The sequence below is a fragment of the Myotis yumanensis genome, unplaced genomic scaffold, assembly GCF_028538775.1.
Source record: "Myotis yumanensis isolate MYYU_CA2020_CCGP unplaced genomic scaffold, mMyoYum1.0.hap1 SCAF_1, whole genome shotgun sequence".
Taxonomy (NCBI): Eukaryota; Metazoa; Chordata; class Mammalia; order Chiroptera; family Vespertilionidae; genus Myotis; species Myotis yumanensis.
The window spans coordinates 156,440,330-156,458,491 of NW_027223752.1; the positions used below are offsets into that span (position 1 = coordinate 156,440,330).

At 44.7% G+C, this 18,162-nt stretch overlaps 1 protein-coding gene and 1 pseudogene across 6 annotated transcripts in view; both read left to right on the plus strand.

Moving 5' to 3' along the window:
* The first annotated feature begins 1,273 nt into the window (after window positions 1-1,273).
* Window positions 1,274-4,150, plus strand: LOC139006136 (cytochrome c oxidase subunit NDUFA4 pseudogene; annotated as a pseudogene).
* A 2,845-nt stretch (window positions 4,151-6,995) lies between these two features.
* Window positions 6,996-18,162, plus strand: part of SEC24B (SEC24 homolog B, COPII coat complex component) — a 90,099-nt gene continuing 78,932 nt past the window's right edge. For all 6 annotated transcript variants that reach the window (XM_070433588.1, XM_070433597.1, XM_070433606.1 and 3 more), the window contains exon 1: window positions 6,996-7,151. In XM_070433588.1, coding sequence (XP_070289689.1) covers window positions 7,031-7,151 — 121 coding nt within the window. In that variant the 5' untranslated portion in view covers window positions 6,996-7,030. The remainder of the gene's footprint in view (window positions 7,152-18,162) is intronic.

Here is an 18,162-nt window from a genome sequence, read left to right on the forward strand (position 1 = left end):
CCTTCCTTATTGAAACTTCTATCTCTCTCCCTCTCCCTTCCTCTCTGAAATCAATAAAAATATATTTTAAACAACAACAACAAAGAGAAGAACACAGCAAGTTTGCAGGAAAAAAGAAGTCAAGAAATCCAAATACAAGAAAGTCCATAGAAATATATCTGCATGGGATCTTTGGAGACAGATTATACCTTATTTATCTTTGTATCCCTAACACCTGGCCTACTAAAAATGTAATGTGTAAATAGATCAGATAAAGGAGAAGAAAGAAGAAAATTACTTCTCCCCATTGGGAGAGGGACAACTATTAAGGAATGCCACTAAAAGATAAAAGATGTGTGGCCAGATAGATCACTCCTCAGAGCATACATTGTCCGAATATGCTAAGGTTGCTGGTTCCACCCAAGGTCAGGGCACGTATAAGAATCAACCAATGGTGGCCCTGGCCAGTTTGGCTCAGTGGGGAGAGCAGACTTCGGCCTGCAGACCTAGGGTCCCGGGTTCGATTCCGCTCAAGGGCACATGCCCGGGTTGCGGGCTCGAGCCCTACTAGGGGGCGTGCAGGAGGCGACTGATCCACGACTCTCTCATTGATGATGTTTCTATCTCTTTCCCTTCCTCTCTGAAATCAATAAAAACATATTTTAAAAAATCAACCAATGAATGCATAAACAAGTGGAGTAACAAATCAATGTTTCACTTTCTTTTCCTTTATATCTCTCTCTCTCTCTCTCTAAAATCAATAAGTAAAAATTTTAAAAAGATCAAAGATGTTCAACAAAAGTCCATTAATGTGCAGGCCCCCTTCTCTCAGGGGCAGCCTATGCCTAGCACAGCGCCCCCAGCTCCTGGCGGCCGACCGGTGCCTAGTGAGAGGACCGCCGGCTGGCTGCGCGCAGGGCCCCCTGGGTCTTGGGTCCGTAGGCCCCTCCATCGCACAACGCCTGGCCTCCTGAGAAAGTGCCTGTCTAGCCAATACAGGTGTCCCAGTTTTGACGCAAAAAGAAATTGCCCCTCAGGACTACGCATTGCACAGGAATAAGAATGTTTGCCTTGGAGTGGAACGCTGAAGGTCTGGTCAGGTTAGAGCGGACGCGTGAAGTGCTCGGTGAAGCAGGCACTGTCCTGGACAGCCACATCCGGGCCCTCCTGATGCAGGGTGCCCTCCGAGCCTGGGGTCGTGGGAGAGTTTAGAAATCCGCTCCTCTTCGGTGCCCGCAACCTGTCCCCTTGTGCTCTTTTGTTTTTCTCCGCTTCCGGATCCTCTGCTGCAACCATGCTCCGGCAGATCCTCGGGCCAAGAAGCGTCCAAGCCTGATCTCCCTCTTTGTATTTATTGGAGCCAGAGGTACTGGGGCAGCGCTGTTCATCGCGCGCCTGGCAGTGTTCAATTCCGATGTCTGTTAGGAAAGAGTCACCCAGAACCGTGGAACAAACTGGGTCCCGATGGCCGACACAAGTTCTCCTCAGTGAACGCACAATACAGCAAACTCAGTAAAGAAGGCCCAGACTTCTCTAAACTGCTTAGCATGAAGGTCTTCCAGAAGCCACTCACTCGCACAGGTTCCCCCTCCAGCGGTTCTCAACCTGTGGGTCGCGACCCCTTTGGCGGTCCAACGACCCTTTCACAGGGGTCGCCTAAGACCATCCTGCATGTCAGATATTTACATTATGATTCATAACAGTAGCAACATTACAGTTATGAAGTAGCAACGAAAATAATTTTATGGTTGGGTCACAACATGAACTGTATTTAAAGGGCCAGAAGGTTGAGAACCACTGCGACTTCTCCTTGAAAGGCACAAACATGTTGGTGTATTGTGTCGGGGTTTACACTATTTAATAAATACTTGGAACTTGAAAAAGAAGGCTGGATGTGACTTAAAAACTAGATCATTAAAAAAAAAACTGCCTGAGAAAGACGTGAAGCAAAGCTGCAATAAAGCAAGAACTGGACTATGGTTTTTTGAGATGGAGATAGGCGTTCAGTTGTCTAAAGCTTCCACAACTTCTGTTACAGAGAAAATGCGTGTCCTGAGGTGGGGGTGACAAACAGTGGCATGCGTGTCACAGTTTGACACTCAGAAAAATGTCCCTTCTGCACCCGTGACAGGGGTTATGTCCACGAGAGCACTCTTTCTCGTTGAACACACTTGACCTCGGCAGTTGCCTCAACGCAGCCTGACAATCAGAATTGACAAGGGAACCATCATATTTGGCGTTCCTGGCGCTGGAATCACCCACATACAAACTTTCACTTTTTCTTAAGTAAAAAAAAAAAAAATCATTTTATTACTAAAGCTCTGCCTTATATTTCTAGCGGGTGCCGATGGTCACCTGCCACACTCGCACCAGGTTGTCTGGGTAGCGGGCAAAGAGAGTCGGCCATGGGCAGACCAGGCCAGAGATATGCCCTGGGGTGCCTCTGCCTTGCTGCTGGCACTGATAACTGCTTGCTTCAATTCATCTACACAGATCTTGCCCTCCACAAACTTGCGCTTTTAATGGTTGGCAAAAGATTGCAGCGATGTCCTGAAGAAAAGGGCCATCGCATCCCAATATCAAAAGGAAGGAACCCATTCAGCTCAATTTTGCTGTTCAAAAGCGGCGATTCTCAAGTTTTCCTGTGGATCGGAATCACCCGGAGAGCTTGCTGTTGGGTCCCAACTCCAGCGTTCAGTAGGTCTGGGTGGCACTTGAGAATTTGCATGTCAAACACTGATATCCACCATTCTGAAGACACTGGAATACATTCTAAATATGTAAAACTGAAAATCCTTTGACAAGCAAAATAGTACCTTGTGATAGCTTTATGAAGGAAGATGTAAGTTAACCCACTACAGTTAGTAGTGGATAAAGCGAAGATTTTTGAGCTAGGAGACTTTGGTTCGATCTCTGGTTCTACTATTTACTACTTCATGATTTTTACTAAGAGTACTTGAAATCTACAAACCTTAGTTCCTCACTGGTAAAATGGGGATAAGAAAAAATCCCAGTTATTGTGAGGACTAAGTCGGGGTGGGGGTGTGTGGAATACACCCAAAGTGACTAGCACAATGCCTGGTACGCTGTAAGCATGCAACCCATCCTATTCCTCCTTCACTGAGAGCAGTCATGGAACATAAAGCAGTAGAGTGACATAACATTGTCATAACGGCTATAGGATCTGCCATGCAAAAGGTTTTTATAAATATGCTAGAAGAAGACTATGGCCAATTAGTGGACTAGTGGAAGCAATTTAGGTGATAAAGATTGTGGAGAAGATCTGTTAAAGAATACCATCCCACTCCCTTTCTGTAAAAGTCTCTCCAAAAGAGATGGGGTTCACCTTCATTCCAAATACCTCTGATTATAATGGGCTTCTCACATCAGGAGGATACATTTCAGTGGCAGAAAGCCAATTGTCTAGTTACTCCATTATGCACATAACCGTAGTCCTTAATGCAGAGCTTTTTTTCTGAACCATTTTTTCAAAGGACTGCTGAGTGTTGAAACCTGTAATTGTGTAATCTTGATGAAGCAGAGTGTGATCTTTTGCATATTTGGGCTTAGGTTTCTGTGAAGCTGGAAAGCCTGTGGGAAAGGACTTGCCCTTTTGTGTTTATCAAGCATAATATATTGTTGAAAATCCTCAATCTCCAAAGTGTTACCAGGAGGACAACAAGACCTCAGTTCTCTTAACAAAAAGATTTCAATCAAGAGACAAAGTGTACCCAGGCCAGCATGGCTTAGTTGGTTGAGTGTCCTCCCATGCACCAAGAGGTTGCTAGTTCAATTCCTGGTCAGGGCATATACCTGCGTTTCGGGCTCCATCTCCAGTGGAGGGTGTGCAGAAGGCAGCCAATCGATGTTTCTCTATCATCAATTTGTTGTTGTTGTTGTTGTTAATCCCCAACAGAGGATATTTTTCCTTTGATTTTTAGGGAGAGTGGAAGAGAAAGGAAAAGACAGAGAAACAATGATGTGAGAGAAACACATCAATTGGTTGTGTTCTGCAGGAGCCTTGACCAGGGCCCAGGCTGGGGAGGAGCCGCAACCAAGGTACACACCCTTGATTGGAATTGAACCTGGGACTCTTTGGTCCCCAGGTCAATGCTCTATCCACTGAGCAAAACCGGCTAGATTTAACATTGATGTTTTTATCTTCTTTCCTTTTCCCTTCCTCTCTCTAAAAAATCAATAAAAATATATTTAAAAGATAAATAAATGTGTTTGTGTGTTTTTTTTTTAAAGAGACAAAGTATAGAAAAGCAAGCAAGAATTTATTGACTGCAGCAAAATAAATAAGGAAGGACATACAAGAAGCAACAGGAGAGGCTAGGCTGGGCTGCTTTGGCTCACTGGGAAGTCAGAGAACAGGGACCCTTGGAGACAAGTCCAGGGGGTTAGCCCAGGATGAGATGCTGCTGCCCATTATTCCCCTGGTTGCAAGTCTCAAGGGGACCCTTAGAGATGAGGGGATAGGTGCCTGCGGGGGAAGGATAGGGTAAGGGAATGGCACTGGCATGCTTCCTGGAGGGAGAGTGGGTTGGACTGAGCTGCTGCTGTCAATTGCTCCCCTGGTTGCGTCTCACAGCGTTCCTTAGAGATTAGGGGATAGGGAGGGGGTGCAGGGGTGGGGGAGATGGTGGAGGAGAGGGATGAGGGCTCCCAGGAGGGAGACTGCTAGGACCTTTGTTTTCAGGGGTTTTAAAGGCTGGGTGTTTAGGAGAGGTCTTAGTGGAGAATTAATAGAACATTTATCAGCTTTATGCTGATGTACCAAAATGAGATTTATTATCTCAATTTGTCTGTCCTTGGGTGTGGTGGGGAAATAGTACTTAATTGGATTTCTGTTATCTGTCTCCCTGAGCAGGGTGGTTTAAGCTACTTACCCTCTGGTTGGGGAAGAGAAGTGCAAACCATTTACTCTCAAGTGTCCTTGGTTTAGAGCAGCGGTTCTCAACCTGTGGGTCGCGACCCCTTTGGGGGTCGAACGACCCTTTCACAGGGGTCGTCTAAGAACATCGGAAAACACATATAATTACATATTGTTTTTGTGATTAATCACTATGCTTTAATTATGTTCAATTTGTAACAATGAAATTGGGGGTCACCACAACATGAGGAACTGTATTAAAGGGTCGCGACATTAGGAAGGTTGAGAACCACTGGTTTAGAGAAAAATGGGATTTACAAGGTGTTTATCTGTCTTAGTTTCCCTATTCCACTTGTTCTAGAATTTTCCTAGCTTCTTACTATTCTATAACAAAAATACAAATCCAACCATTGAAATCCTTTTGCAATTTATTTGGTGTAATTTGAAGCATCGGGTATCACTAATTCATGACAACAGCTAAAGGGAAGCTTTGTATTATTATTTTTTTAATATATTTTTATTGATTTCAGAGGGGGAAAGATAGAAGCATCAATGATGAGAGAGAATATTCTCATTGATTGGCTGCCTCCTGCACACTCCCTACTGGGGATCGAGGCCGCAACCTGGGCATATGCCCTTGGCTGGAATGGAACCTGGGACCCTTCAGTCTGCAGGCTGATGCTCTATCCACTGAGCCAAAATGGCTAGGACCTTTGTATTAAGACTAGAAGGGGGTTGGGGGGTGTCCCTCAGCCTAGCCTGCATCCTCTCGCAATCTGGGATCCCTCTCGAATCTGGGACCGCTGGCTCCTAACTGCTCACCTGCCTGCCTGTCTGATCACCCCTAAGCACACTCCTGCCTGCCTGATCGCCCCTAACCAGCTCTGCCTCGGCCCCCACCTTGCAGCTTCCTCCAGAAGGACGTGGCCTGGAATGACGTCTGGAAGGTCATTTGGCTGTCCAGTCTAATTAGCATATTATGCTTTTATTATTATAGATGATCAACACACTTTTTGTTTTGTGTAGTCATTCAGTAAATTAGACCTTGCCATATCACATTCTGAATTCAATGTTTCTTAGCAGTCTTATTTCTAGTACAGAATAATGGTGGACGCTCAAGGTTGCAAAACTGCAAAATGCTTTAGGAAAAGTAGTCCAGGGCTTGCTTGCCAGTGCGCATGCAGGGGCTGGCCAGAGAAATTCCAAGATTTCAATAGTGTGCCAGTGGTTCTCAACCTTCTGGCCCTTTCAATACAGTTCCTCATGTTGTGACCCAACCATAAAATTATTGTCGTTGCTACTTCATAACTGTAATGTTGCTACTGCTATGAATCGTAATGTAAATATCTGATATGCAGGATGGTCTTAGGCGACCCCTGTGAAAGGGTCGTTGGACCGCCAAAGGGGTCGCGACCCACAGGTTGAGAACCGCTGGAGCAAGCCGAGTTCTGGCTTTAGAGGGAAGCTTCTGAACACCAACGGAGGAGCCAACCCTTGGCAAAAACCAGGAGGGAGAGAAAGTCTGTCTTCGAGTTTCCCTTACTCTCTTCCCCTTCCCCTTCCCTAGATTTCAGTCGGTGGGGAAAGTTCTGAATTACGCTATTCTTGTTGAGATTCCTGTCTTTCTCAAACCCTGCGCGGCTCTTCGGAGGAAGGGTGGGTGGGCTCAGCCGGGTCTGGGCTCGGACGTCGCCCCGCAGCTGTCGGACCGCCTGTCGGAACCGCGGCCCGGCCAGGCCTGCATTCCAGCCTCCGCCCCCCACCCCCCTAAACCATGGAGCGCGCCCCAAGGCCCCTTCGGCCGGGCCCTTCCTCGGCTCCAGGGTTGCAGTGAGGCCAGGCCCGGCCGCCCCGCCTCGGGCGTGGGCTCGCCGCTCCGGCCAGCAGGGGGCGTGGCGGCCGGGGCGAGGGCGGGGCGAGGCCGGCGACACTGGGAGCCGCCGCCGGGGGTGGGAATCCCGCGGCTTGGCGCTCGGGCGCTCCGGCGGGCCAGGGTCCCGGCTCCCGCGGCGGCTCGCTCCTCTCGGCGGCGGAGCGCGGCCCCAGCCGCAGTGCCGGGCGACTCCCTCGGTGACGCCGGCACGTTCCTTCCTCTTCCTCCCCCTCCGGCCCCGCCCTCCCTTCCCTCCGCCCACCTCCCCGCCGCGGAGCCGCCGCCGCCGCCACAGCGCCGTCATGTCGGCCCCCGCCGGGTCCCCCCAGCGCGCCGCCAGCGCCCGCATGCAGCCCAAACCTGGGGGAGCCGCCGCCTCCGGAGCCGCCGCGGGCCCGGGCCCGGCGCCGCGCCAGCAGAACGGTGAGCGGGGGGCCGGGGGAGCGCGGGGCCTAGGCCGGCGGGGCGGCCTGCGCGGCCGGGGCGGTCGCCGGGGTGGGGCGGGCCGGGGCGGGGGGACCTCGGGGATCGCGCCTGCGGCGTGGGGGGCGGCGGCCCCGGGGCAGAGAGGCGCCCTGCGCGGCGAGGGGGCCGCCTGGGAAGCCGGGCCGGGCTGTGGACGCAGTGTGACCCTAGGCCCGAAACCGCCGGGGGCCTGGGGGAGCCGGCGCGGGCCTCCATCCCTCGGATCCCCCCCCACCCCCCACCCCCTCCGGGCGCGGGGAGTCGCCCGAGCGACCCCTGCCCGTGAGACCGGCGTGGGGCCGAGGCCGCGAGCGCGGGGTCTCGGGGAGACCGGGGTGGGGAGCCTCCGAGCGGGGGCACTGGGCCCTTCCCGACTCGGGGAAACTGATTTCTGCGGCCCGGCGAGCACGCCGCCTCGGAGGGAGCTGAAGTTAGCGCTCAAGTTTTGCGGACAAAGGGGTGTCAATATGCACCCCAAGTGTAACTGTAACCCTGACCCAGTTCGGCCTCGAGATGTGTGGCTGCCGCCGCGGCTGCCGCTCCGGAGGTTGGGGTGCGCTCGTCGTCGTGGTGTTTGAAAGGGAGCAGGTGGCAGCTGGGGGCACGCGAAGGCCTTTAGATGGGGTGCGTGTCCCCAGCCTCACTCGCAGAAACTCAGGAGCGTCCAGGGCCGGCCCTGCCGGGGGCCCGGCCTCGGTCCAGGCAGCAGCGGCGCAGCGAGAACGCCGCTCTCACACCAATAGGGTCGTGGCCGGTGAGGATGCGGGGGTTGCGAGCCGAGAACGGGCATCCCCGGGGTGTCCGCTGCCTCGTCCGGAGGTTTGGGACGTTCATGGATGCGGCCGGGGAGGGCGAGACTCCCTCTCCTAGATTAGAAGACAACCCCCCAAACGATTGACTGGAAACTTTAGAAAGGTATCTGTTCTGTGTTTGCAAAAGAACAACCCTGCACGGTACTCTGCAAACGATTGTCAGGCCGACCTATTTTATCCAAGTTGTTAGTGAAAATTTACCGGGCTTTTTAATTTATTTATTATTTTTTAAATATATTTTATTGATTTTAGAGAGGAAGGGAGAGGGAGAGGGAGATAGAAATATCAATGATGAGAGAGAATCATTGATTGGCTGCCTCCTGCACGCCCCCTACTGGGGATCGAGCTCACAACCCAGGCATGTGCCCGTGACCAGAATCGAACCCGGAACCCTTCAGTCCACAGGCTGACGCTCTATCCACTGAGCCAAACCAGCTAGGGCTTTACGGGGCTTTTTTAAAATCCTCACCTAAGAACAGGCTTATTGATTTGAGAGAGAGGAACAGTGATGGGTTGGCTTCCAGATGTGCCCTGATTAGGGATGTGGGAGTGGGAGGACATTCCAACCAACTAAAGCCACCCTGGCCAGTGCTTGCTGGGCTTTTTAAATCAGTTCAGCCAACATCTAATTTTTGCAACAGATGCTTTATCGTTTATCCTGGGAATTAGAGGTTGAATTTTTTTCATAAGTCAGAAGTGATGGTTTAGCCTTAATATCTATTGGATCAGCCATACTTATTAATATTGCAATCTTTACCTCCATTAGTTGTTTAATGGGTTTGAATGTGAATAGTATTGTAGGTTTTGTACTGCTCCCTGCAACATACATAAAGACATTTATGAGCATTTTTTTCTTCTTTTGAATTTACTATAAATTCTTGTTTTTGTTTTTCAAACAGTTTTGTGTATGAAGGAATTGGAACACGATAATTTAAAAAGAGACCCCAAGTGTTTTAGACTAGTGTAAACCCATGTGATCCAAGGATTGTGTCTTTTCTTGATATTCTAAATATGCATTATTGTCTTAATGAACAACTTTTAAAATTATTTATATTTATTTAGTTTTCAGAGAGAGTGGAAGGGAGGGGGAGAGACACAGAGAGAGAAACATCTAAGTGAGAGAGACACATCGATTGGTTGTCTCTAGCATATGCCCTGACCAGGGTCAGGGATAGAGCCTGCCACCAAGGTATGTGCCCTTGACCGGAATTGCACCCTGGACCCTTCAGTCCGTGGGCTGACTCTATCCACTAAGCCAAACTGGCCAGGGCATAATGAACAATTTTTTTGTAGCAAATATTTATCTTAACCTTAAAATTTTTATGAATGCTCAAGGGATGCCAGAATATCAGTTGTAATCAGGATGTTAAATCTGTAAGACCAAATCAGTTCATATATCGAGAAGTCAAATATAGATGATGCTTGATTTCTGCTGTTTATAATCATTCCTTTAAGCAGATAATCAATTCATTTCAATATTTTTGCCTGTTTACCAGTTGAGTACTCAAGATAAGCCTGGTAGATAGGAAAAACTCTCTGCCTTTATTTTGGTGACATTCAACTTGGTTATGACCTTGAGGGATTTAATGGGTTGGGGTAGGGGGGCAAAGTCCATGAAGAGGTTACAGCATGAACAGAAGTCTGGAAGTATGAATGTGCAAGGCATGTTTAGGCCTGGCCAGTGTTGCTCAGTTGGTTGGAGTGTCATCCCGCACACCATAAGGTGGCAGGTTCTATTTCTTGTTGGGGCACATACCCACATACCCAGGTGTGGATTCAATTCCCAGTGGGCTCTAGTAGGGGAGGCGGCTAATTGCACATTGATGTTTATCTCTCTCTTTCTCCCCCTCCCTCTCTCCCTTCCTCCCTCTCCCCCCTTCCTGTCTCTAAAAAAATCAATAAAAGAGAAGGAAAAGAATGTAAGGCATGTTTAGAAACTAAACAGTCAAGAAGTGAAAAAGGCCCTAGGTGGTTTGGCTCAGTGGATAGAGCATTATCCTGCTCAGTCCGAGGTTGATTCCAGCCAAGGGCACATGCCAGGTTATGGGCTCGATTTCCAGTAGGGGGCGTGCAGGAGGCAGCCGATCAATGATTCTCTCTCATAGCTGATGTTTCCATCTCTCTCTCCCTCTCCCTTTCTCTCTGAAAGCATTAAAAATAAATTAAAAAAAAAAAAAAGAAGAAGCAAAAAGGGCCCAGCCAGCTTGGCTGAGTGGCTGAGCCGCAACCTGGGAACCAGAAGGTCACAGCTTGATTCCTGGTCAGGACACATGCCCAGGTTGTGGGCTGGATCCGAGTGTAAGGGCGTGCAGAAGGCAGCCGATCAATGGTTCTTTCTCATCATTGATGTTTCTTCCTTCCTCCCTCCCTCCCTCTCTCCTTCCCTCCCTCCCTCTCTCCCTCATCTTTCTCCCTCTCCTGCTCCCCCTCTCTCTCCCTCTCCCTTCCTCTTTGAAATCAATAAAAATATATTTTAAAAAAAAAAAAGCAAAAAGGGTGCTGGGTGGTAGGGAAAACCCCAGGCATTGGAACTGAAAGGAATACTATAAAAGGGCTAGGTTGCAGAAAGACCTTAGATGTCATGCTAAGGAATTTAGAAGTTAAGATAATGAACTAGGGTCAGTTTTGGGTTGTAGTTATTGTGGAAGAAAGTTTAAGCAGAGAAATAACAAGATCAAATCTTTTGGTTTTGTTTGCTAGTCTTAGAAAAAAAGTAGTTTTTGCTACTTAGTATTGGCATCTATCAATAACGATTAAGCAGTCATTTGTGTTTGTGATTTATTCTTTGCCCTATATAAACTAGTTTGCCTTTTAATATATCTCTGTGGAATTCCAGATATGGTGAAAAACAAATAGGTCTGAAGTATGAGTATGAAACATCAGAGAAAACCATTGTAAAACTGGAATGTTACCTAGAGAGCGCTTCACAAGTTATCCAACTTAAAAGCATCGATCAGTTGCCTCCCATACCTGCAACTGACTGGAATTAAACCTGCCACCTTTTGGTGTAAGGGAAGACGCTCCAACCAACTGAGCCACCCAGCTAGGGCTTTCTATTAATTCTTAGTTTCCTTTTAGAACTTTGACATTGAGATTTCATTATAACTTGTTTTCCAGGTTTAACTGTTAACATGCTTTTCCCATTTAAAGATAAAAGTTGACTTCTTTGAATCTATGAAATATTTCTCTTAAACTTTCTTCCTTAGAGTTGTATTTTTATACTTTAGTTCTTTAATTGAGCAAAATATGGGCCTTTAGAATTATTTGTCTTTCCATATGAAGTATTAGTTGAATATTTTTTCAACTTTTACTGTGCATTTTGAGAGTCTTTTAAAAGCTGGGTCCTCAAACAAGGGATGATTGAGTGACATAATATCCTGGTAATGATATCCTGGTGTAATTCCAACATTTCCCCCGATTGAATTGATAGAGGTCTTTTAAAACAATTTTTTGGGGGTAGTGGGACATTCAGATTTAACAATAAACCACGTTGATTTTTTTGTTTGTTTATAAACTAAACTTTTTTTTTTATTGTTGAAAGTATTACATAGGTCCTCCTTTTTTCCCCATTAACGTATTCCAGCCCGCTCCCATCCTCTCTCCGCCACCACCGCTGTTTTATTCTATGTTAGGAAGCAAGTGATACTCATTTCCAAATGAAAATGTGTTTTCTTCCTTCTATATGCCTTTTCCAAGAATGATACTGGCATATTTATCATTTTAATTGTCAATAATGAAAGAAACATGAGATAATAATGGGAATTGTTCGGATTCATTATGGAACATATAAGTAAATATCCCATTCACTTTGTAACACTATCTGTTCAGTTATAGGAAACCCTTCAACTTTGAGAGCACATGCAAAATTTAAAATGATATAAATCTGCCTAGTGTGTCTGAAGTCAGTTCCTTTTGATCAGAGAGGCATCTGTGTCTCAGGTTTCTAGTCTTCCTTCACAGCTAGGGAGAGCATTGGGTCCTTCCTTAAAGATATTGCCATGGTATAATGTAACTATCTGGATATATAATTTCCTTCTAAGTTTAATTTTTTTTGTCTATTGCTATACATATTTGCAGTGTCTTTTCATTTCCACTTCACCTCTTCCCCCTCAGGTTTCTGAGATTATATCTGTAATAATTTTTGTAAACCATATTCATTGCTATTGATCCCAGTATTTCAGCTAGCTGCATCTTTCTAATTTATAATAATAAAAGTGTAATATTCTAATTGACCAGACAATCTTCCAGATGAAGCGGGGAGCTAAGGCGGGGGGTGGGGGGTGAGGTGGTGAGGCAGAGGCAGCTGCAAGGGGGGTTGGGGAGGAGGGCCAAGCCCCTTGGACGAATTTCATGCATCGGGCCTCTAGTTCATCTATAAACCCTGAAGTGTTAGATCCTAAAAACATTGAAATAGAGCAGATTTTGAGTCAGTCTTCAAGGGACTTTCCTAGAAATGAGAGTATCTTCACAGTCATTACTGCTGTGTTAGGGCAAATCACCCTATATTCAGCCCTGGGGAAGCTATTTGTTTCCAGTAAGCTAAGCATACTCAGGATTGTCAGAAAGTGTGGGGTAGTGAAAAGGTTGTAGGCTTTGATTCAGCCCAGAGAAATTAAAGTACCTGGTGCTTAGCAAAATGAGGTGCTTAGCAAATTTGAGTCCCTTAATTCATTTTCCTTCAGAACACTAGGATATAAATTCTTCCCATGGCAGAAACTGTGTGAGTTTTCCTCATCATATTCCCAGTAGCAGCATGCAATAGGCAGTCAATTGAGCAAGTGTACTTGGTTTCATATTTATTATTGCTTTTGAAGACTGGAAAGGGTTATGTAGGGCCACCTCTCCCTACTCCTTTCTTGTATTTAAGACTTAGTCACTATTTTAGTTTTTTTGTTATTTTCTTACACTGTCCAGCCCTGCTTCCCTCCCACTAATCCACTCCTGTGAGATTTTCTTTAATAGGCCATCTACCGCAGCTTGCGGGCTTACTGGAAGGGGGTTGGACCAGTTTCAAGTTTTTAAAAAGTGTGTGCCAAACGCTGCTGATATTAGGAACTGAGCAAAAGCAGAATGAAGCAGGGAGGAGAGAGGAAGTAGTAAAAGGCCTTGTCTACCCAGTGGCCAAGTCTTAACTCGCTTGTTTTTTTGTAGCATGTCTGAGAAATAGGCATTGTGAAATGGGCTTTGGAACCTGCAATGCCTGGCTTCTTCACTACTTACCAACTACTTGAATTTGTATGAATTAGTGAGCTTTCATGCCCCTATTTGTCTGTAAAATGACAATAGCAATACTTCACAGTATTGTTATGAGAATTATATAAAGTTATATATAGAAAAGCAAGTAGTATTATCCCTGGCATGTAGTATTGCAGGAAAAACTATATAAAATGCAGTGTGAGATTTTATCCAAATGGTTGCACAGGTATGTGTGTAGGCTCTGTCTGCCAACAGTGAGTGGGACAGTTACTTTGTAAATATTAACCTTCCATCGGGAAGAATTGGGACTCCCCATTTTTAAATCCCTAGGGTTTCTAATTGCAGATTTCTTCTGGTCTGTTGTGTGTGTGTATGCATCTTTTTTATGTTTGTAAAAAAAAGTCTGTGCTTTAGCAATATATTATTGATACTTTATTGGCAGGGGTATTATATTTCAAAATATTCAATGATCAGTACTACTTGTACTGACCACTGAATGATACCAGCCCTTACTCTAGAGCAGGATTCTGCAAGCTTGTAATATGCCAAGCATTAGTCCTTTAGTTCCTGCATCATTAGGAGGTCATAGGGGTTTGGGGTAAAGGGGCCATCATGGAGCATAACAGAGAAGCAGGGTCAGTCAGGGCTTACTGTTTACCAACTGGTTCAGAAGTATTTAATATTTTGCCAAGGATGATTGTTAAAATGCATACCAGCTAAATATTGACCTACTTCTTGATAGTTCATGGTGAATAAATTACATTCTTAGACCTGATTCTCCTTCTCCAAATATAGGATAGAGGAGTTTGTACTTTGCTGACCTTGATACTCTTTTGAAGATAATGAAAACCCTTAATCTGACTTTTTAAAAAAAGTATTGAAATTTGATTCAGGAAAAATGTAATGAGACAGATATTCTTGATATTTAAAATGTTGCATCTTGCCCTAACCGTTTTGGCTCAGTGGATAGAGCGTCGGCCTGCGGACTGAAAGGTCCCAGGTTCGATTCCAGTCAAGGGCATGTACCTTGGTTGTGGGCACATCCCCCGTAGGAGGTGTGCAGGAGGCAGCTGATCGATGTGATGTGTCTCTCTCATCAATGTTTCTAACTCTCTATTCCTCTCCCTTCCTCTCTGTAAAAAATCAATAAAATATATTTAAAATAAAATAAAATAAAATGTTGCATCTCTGTTAAGTGGTGGGAGTTAGGAAGCTCATTTATTTAAAGAAAGCCTATGATTAATTATTTTACTAGTACAGTGCCTAGATGGTCCATAAAATACTTGCTTTGTAAATTTTGGTATTCATTTCAGGTTTTCTGAAAGCAGGAATAGAGTCCGTTTTCCTTTGGTAGAAATATAGTCTTTGGAAGATTATGTTACTGAGGTAGATATAATATAACTTTAGGTAGATCTTATGATGATTTAGTCTCACCAAGGAGGACACCATGCTTATAGAAAATCAGAGGTTAGTTTCTAGCTGGTATATAGTGATATCAGTTATGTTGACCAGCCAAGCAGCTCCATTGTAAAGGTATATAGACTACTTGTTAAAAAGTTTTTGTTTACTTCTCAAGTCAGATTGGTACCAGTGAGTAGATGCATTTGAATAATCTATTTCCCTTTTTTATACAGATATTACCTCACTTGAAGCTACGAATTTAAAATTCTTTCAGCAATTGTATATATCATGACTTTTTCTGTTTTTCAGAGATTCATTTGTTGATGCTTTTTTGTGAGGCACTGTTGGACTGTTATGATGCAATGATTAAATTACTTCATTGATTCTAAGACTTTTTTCACACTTTTACCTCTGAAATTGTGGTGCATCATAGAATTAATGCAATTTTAAAGTTGGTTTCACTGATGTGGAAGTCATAATTTAGTTTTTTTTAAAAATCTTGTTCAGATTATTACAGTTGTTCCTCTTTTTTCCCCCCCTCCACCCGACTCCCACCCCTCCTCTACCCTTACCCCCCCCCCCCCCCCACTGTCCTCATCCATAGGTGTACAATTTTTGTCCAGTCTCTTCCCGCACCCCCACATCCCTTCCCCCCCCCCGAGAATTGTCAGTCCACTCCCTTTCTATGCCCCTGATTTTATTATATTCACCAGTTTATTCTGTTCATCAGATTTTTTATTCACTTGACTTTTAGATTCACTTGTTGATAGATATGTATTTGTTGTTCATAATTTTTATGTTTACCTTTTTCTTCTTCTTCCTCTTCTTAAAGAATACCTTTCAGCATTTCATATAATACTGGTTATGGAGGGTCTCACTAAATTTATCGGTGGTTTCTAGAAAATTCTTGAAAACCCTTATAACCGTGATTTTCAACTCTATACCCAGTAGTTTGCTTTCGTCCATTTCTGTCATTTGTGACCTGTTTCTTTTTCTCCGCATTTTGGCTGTGTTGATAGAGTGGCTTTGTGTGCTAGGTGTCCTATAGGGCCCAGTGGCTCAGCCTTCCTAATTACCTGAGGCCAGTTGGCTGTGAGGACCAGTTGTGTCTACAATGGGAGAACTTCTGTTCTGGAGGCACCCTTATGGAGCAGGACTTGCTTCTGAGTCTGCCCCCTGAGTGTGTCTCTTATGGATGTGAAGAGTTGTAATCTGGATGGACTCACTCTGACCACTGGGTACACTGACTCTTTGATCTCCAAGGAGGTGCAAAGTCAGCCAGTGCCTGAGGCCACCCAGCAGGAGCTACAGAGAGATCTACAAATTCCTCCTCTTTTTTTTTTTATTATTATTTTTTTATTGCTTAAAGTATTACAAAGAGTATTACATATGTCTCCTTTATTTTTCCCCCCGCCCTTGACAATCCCCGGGCCTCCCCTACCCTCTAGTGTCTTATGTCCATTAGTTATGCTTATATGCATGCGTACAAGTCCTTCGGTTGATCTCTTACCGCCCCCTCCTGCCCCCCAACCCTCCCTGGCCTTCCGCTGCAGTTTGACAATCAGTTTGAGGTAGCTCTGCCTCTGTATCTATTATTGTTCATAAGTTTGTAATGGTCTTTATTATCCATAAATGAGTGAGATCATGTGGTATTTTTCCTTCATTGACTGGCTTATTTCACTTAGCATAATGCTCTCCAGTTCCATCCATGCTGTTGCAAATGGTAAGAGTTCCTTCTTTTTTACAGCAGCATAGTATTCCATTGTGTAGATGTATCACAGTTTTCTAATCCATTCATCTACTGATGGGCACTTAGGCTGTTTCCAGATCTTAGCTATGGTGAATTGTGCTGCTATGAACATAGGGGTGCATATATCCTTTCTGATTGGTGTTTCTGGTTTCTTGGGATATATTCCTAGAAGTGGGATCACAGGGTCAAATGGGAATTCCATTTTTAGTTTTTTGAGGAAACTCCATACTGTTCTCCACAGTGGCTGCACCAGTCTGCATTCCCACCAGCAGTGCACAAGTGTTCCTTTTTCTCCACATCCTCTCCAGCACTTGTCGTTTGTTGATTTGTTGATGATAGCCAGCCTGACAGGTGTGAGATGGTACCTCATTGTTGTTTTGATTTGCATCTCTCGGATGATTAGTGACTTTGAGCATGTTTTCATATGTCTCTTGGCTTTCTGAATGTCCTCTTTTGAAAGGTGTCTATTTAGGTCCTTTGCCCATTTTTTGATTGGATTGTTTATCTTCCTTTTGTTAAGTTGTATGAGTTCCCTATAAATGTTGGAGATTAAACCCTTATCAGTGATAACATTGGCAAATATGTTCTCTCTTTAGTTTCCAATGCCCTAGGATCTGTATCGGTGAAGAAATTGCTTTGGCATATGTCTGAGATTTTGTTGCCTTTGGATTCTTCTAGTATTTTTATGGTCTCCCGTCGTATATTTAAGTCCTTTATCCATTTTGAGTTTATTTTTGTGTATGGTGTAAGTTGGTGGTCTAGTTTCATTTTCTTGCATGTATCTGTCCAATTTTCCCAACACCATTTATTGAAGAGACTATCTTGGTTCCATTGTATGTTCTTGCCTCCTTTGTCAAATATTATTTGAGCATATTGGTTCGGGCCGATTTCTGGGCTCTCTATTCTATTCCATTGATCTATATGTCTGTTCTTGTGCCAGTACCAGACAGTTTTGAGAACAGTGGCTTTGAAATACAGCTTGATATCTGGTATTGAGATCCCACCTACTTTGTTCTTTCTCAGGATCTCTGCAGCTATTCGGGGTCTTTTTTTATTCCAGATGAATTTTTGGAGAGTTCGTTCTACGTCTGTGAAATATGCCGTTGGTATTTTAATGGGAAGTGCGTTGAATTTATAGATTGCTTTGGGTAGTATGGACATTTTAATGATGTTGATTCTACCATTCCAAGAACATGGTATGTTCTTCCATCTCTTTATGTCTTCCTCTATCTCTTTTTTCAATGTCCTGTAGTTTTCTGAGTAGAGGTCTTTTACCTCTTTAGTTAAGCTTATTCCTAGGTAGCTTAATTTTTTTGGTGCGATGGTAAATGGGATTGTTTTTTTTAGTCTCTCTTTCTGCAAGTTCACTATTGGTGTATAGAAATGCCATAGATTTCTTGGCGTTAATTTTGTATCCTGCTACATTGCTGAATTGGTTTATTAAGTCTAATAGTTTTTTGATGGAGTCTTTAGGGTTTTTTATGTATAATATCATGTCATTTGCAAATAAGGACAGTTTTACTTCCTCTTTTCCAATTTGGATGCCTTTTATTTCTTCTTCTTGTCTAATTGCAATGGGGGGCTAATACTTCCAGTACTGTGTCGAACAGGAGTGGTGAGAGTGGGCATCCCTGTCTTGTTCCTGTTCTTTGGGGAAATGGTGTTAGTTTTTGTCCATTGAGTATGATGTTGGCTGTGGGTTTGTCATATATGGCTTTTATTATGTTGAGGTATGATCCTTCTATTCCCACCTTGCTGAGAGTTTTTATCAAAAAATGGGTGTTGAATTTTGTCAAACGCTTTTTCTGCA